The sequence below is a fragment of the Arachis ipaensis genome, chromosome B10 (assembly GCF_000816755.2).
Source record: "Arachis ipaensis cultivar K30076 chromosome B10, Araip1.1, whole genome shotgun sequence".
Lineage (NCBI taxonomy): Eukaryota > Viridiplantae > Streptophyta > Magnoliopsida > Fabales > Fabaceae > Arachis > Arachis ipaensis.
This window is the reverse complement of record NC_029794.2, coordinates 18,426,915-18,429,267: the sequence shown is the minus strand read 5'-3', so window position 1 is coordinate 18,429,267 and position 2,353 is coordinate 18,426,915. Positions and strand designations below refer to the sequence as shown.

The 2,353-nt window shown below is 40.7% G+C and overlaps 1 protein-coding gene across 1 annotated transcript; it reads left to right on the top strand.

Annotated features, from left to right (window-relative positions):
* LOC107624019 (zinc finger protein STOP1 homolog) lies at positions 365-1,987 on the top strand. The gene has a single exon (XM_016326453.2). The coding sequence runs from the start codon at positions 717-719 to the stop codon at positions 1,713-1,715; it is 999 nt and encodes a 332-aa protein (XP_016181939.1). The 5' UTR covers positions 365-716; the 3' UTR covers positions 1,716-1,987.

Below are 2,353 nucleotides of genomic sequence, written 5' to 3'. Positions count from 1 at the left end.
AACCGAACCGACTAGATGACCGATTTTCAATTAATCCGGTTGAACTGGCTGATTCGATTCGGTTTTCAGAACAATAATAAATACTCAATCTTTAAAGATGATATCAACTATGTATTATACGTTGTTGTGGGTGTTTACAAAATGTTAATGGTATTTTAGTTTTATATAATTAAAATAATATTTATTTACAAAATATCAGTGACATTTTATTTTTTAATAATTAAAAATATTTTTTATAAATTTTAATGATATTTTATACTACTATTATAATAATGTTAAATATTAAATTGATCAAATATTATTGTATTTTACACTGAAATGATTGCTACCTACAAATTTTAACCTAAAAGCACACTCATTTGAATTTATTCCGAAATCAAATTCATAAAGTCAGCGAAAGCTAGCAGTACTGCAGTCTCCGGGGCAGCCTCCACTGAAACTATAGCTGTAGTACACGTAAACAAAACCACACGTGCCAATCCTAGTGTTCCCTATTTGGTTGTTATCCTTTCATTTCCCAGAAATAACATAGTAAGAGAAAAGAATTATATTTTATACCCAATTTAAACGCTCAAGCCTCAAGTGCTTAACAACGTCACCAACTTCGTTATTCCATCTTATTTGTTTCCAACACTAATCGAATAACCTCACTCTCTAACAATCACCACACCTTTTCCTATCTTCCTTTCTTTTTTCTTTTTTCAACGCCGTTGAATATGTCCAATCCCAAAAATCAGTCTGAGGATCCGAATTCTCCGGATCCGAATTGGAATTCGGATCCACAACTCCCGCTCCGTAACCTCGCACAGATCCGAACCCGACTCGATTCCCTCCATCGCTTTTTATCGGAATCCATCACCTCCAACAACCCTCTCTCCGGCGACCAATCCGCTGCCGTCTCCGATCAAATCGCCTCCGCCATCCACCAAAGCATCGCCAACGCCTCCGCCCTCGTCTCCTACTCTAAAACCTTCCACTCGCCGGGTTCCACTCCCGCCGCCGCGCCGCCGTTACCTAGGGTTGACCTATCAGCCAGTGTCGAGAAACTCAAACGCGCGTCGGATCTGAAAATCGAGCCGCCGGACGAGGACACCGCAACCGATGAGTTTGCCGATAGCGACGAGATCGTGGAGCTCGACGCCGTGGAGATCCTCGCGGAGCACCTTCACTTCTGCGAGATCTGCGGGAAAGGGTTCCGGCGAGACGCGAATCTGCGCATGCATATGCGCGCTCACGGGAACCAGTTCAAGACACCGGAGGCACTCGCGAAGCCGGAGAATTCGTCGTCCGCCGCCGTGCGCAGCCGGTTCTCGTGCCCGTTCGAGGGATGCAACAGGAACAAGAACCACCGGCGGTTCAGGCCGCTGAAATCGATGGTGTGTGTGAAGAATCACTTCAAGAGAAGCCACTGCCCGAAGATGTATTCGTGCACGCGGTGCCATAAGAAGAGCTTTTCGGTGCTCTCTGATCTGAAGAGCCACATGAAAAATTGCGGAGAGTCGAAGTGGAAGTGCTCTTGTGGGACCACGTTCTCAAGAAAGGATAAACTTTTTGGGCACATTGCTTTGTTTGAAGGGCATGTACCCTTGCTTGAAGACGATAATAAGGGCAAGCATGTGCAGGAAGATGATGATAGTGATCATTTTAGTGATTTGCCTGATGGCTTTTTTGATGATTTGGGTGATTTGAGCTCTTTAGGGTTTCCCTTAATTTAACTGTTTTTTCATAGAATATTAATAGGATATATAGTATAGATTTTGCATATATGTAATTTTGATACACTTGTTTAGATTTTGAGTTATATTTTTTTATTTCAGATATGATTTTTGAAATTCCATTTAATTGAATGCCATTACTTGAGGAGTGATGATGCTTGGATGTTAATGTGCCATGGTTGGGATTAATAGTAGGAACATGGCAAGTTATATGCATTTGTGTGAATATTAGTATACTAGTATCTATTTTTTTTTGGTACTCTTTGCCTCTCATCAGCCTATCTGTGTACATGCAATTAGTGTAATTGACCTAAGGTTGACTCTGGGCGATTCTTGGCTGTTTATGTACAGTACAAGATTAATGGTAAAGGTCTAGTGGACCATGGCAGAAAAGGATGTTGTCGGAGCGGGAAAAAATTGTGTGTATGGCAGTGGTAGGATGTGTTTTGTTGCTCAGAAACAGAAGTTTTCACTCTTGTTCATATGGTGCTGAAAGAAGACATCCGGAAAATGTTGGAAAGAGGGTGTCAGACTGTCAGGATATATAATATAAAAAAAATTAGGAGGCCAACTAACTAAGCTAATTCATTTTATTTTTTATTTTAAATTTAAAAAATTAAGATAATCATTATTTTAAC

What these genes read in the sequence shown, in the direction of transcription:
- LOC107624019 (XM_016326453.2), top strand. Translation starts at nt 717, where the DNA reads ATGTCCAATCCCAAAAATCAGTCTGAGGATCCGAATTCTCCGGATCCG.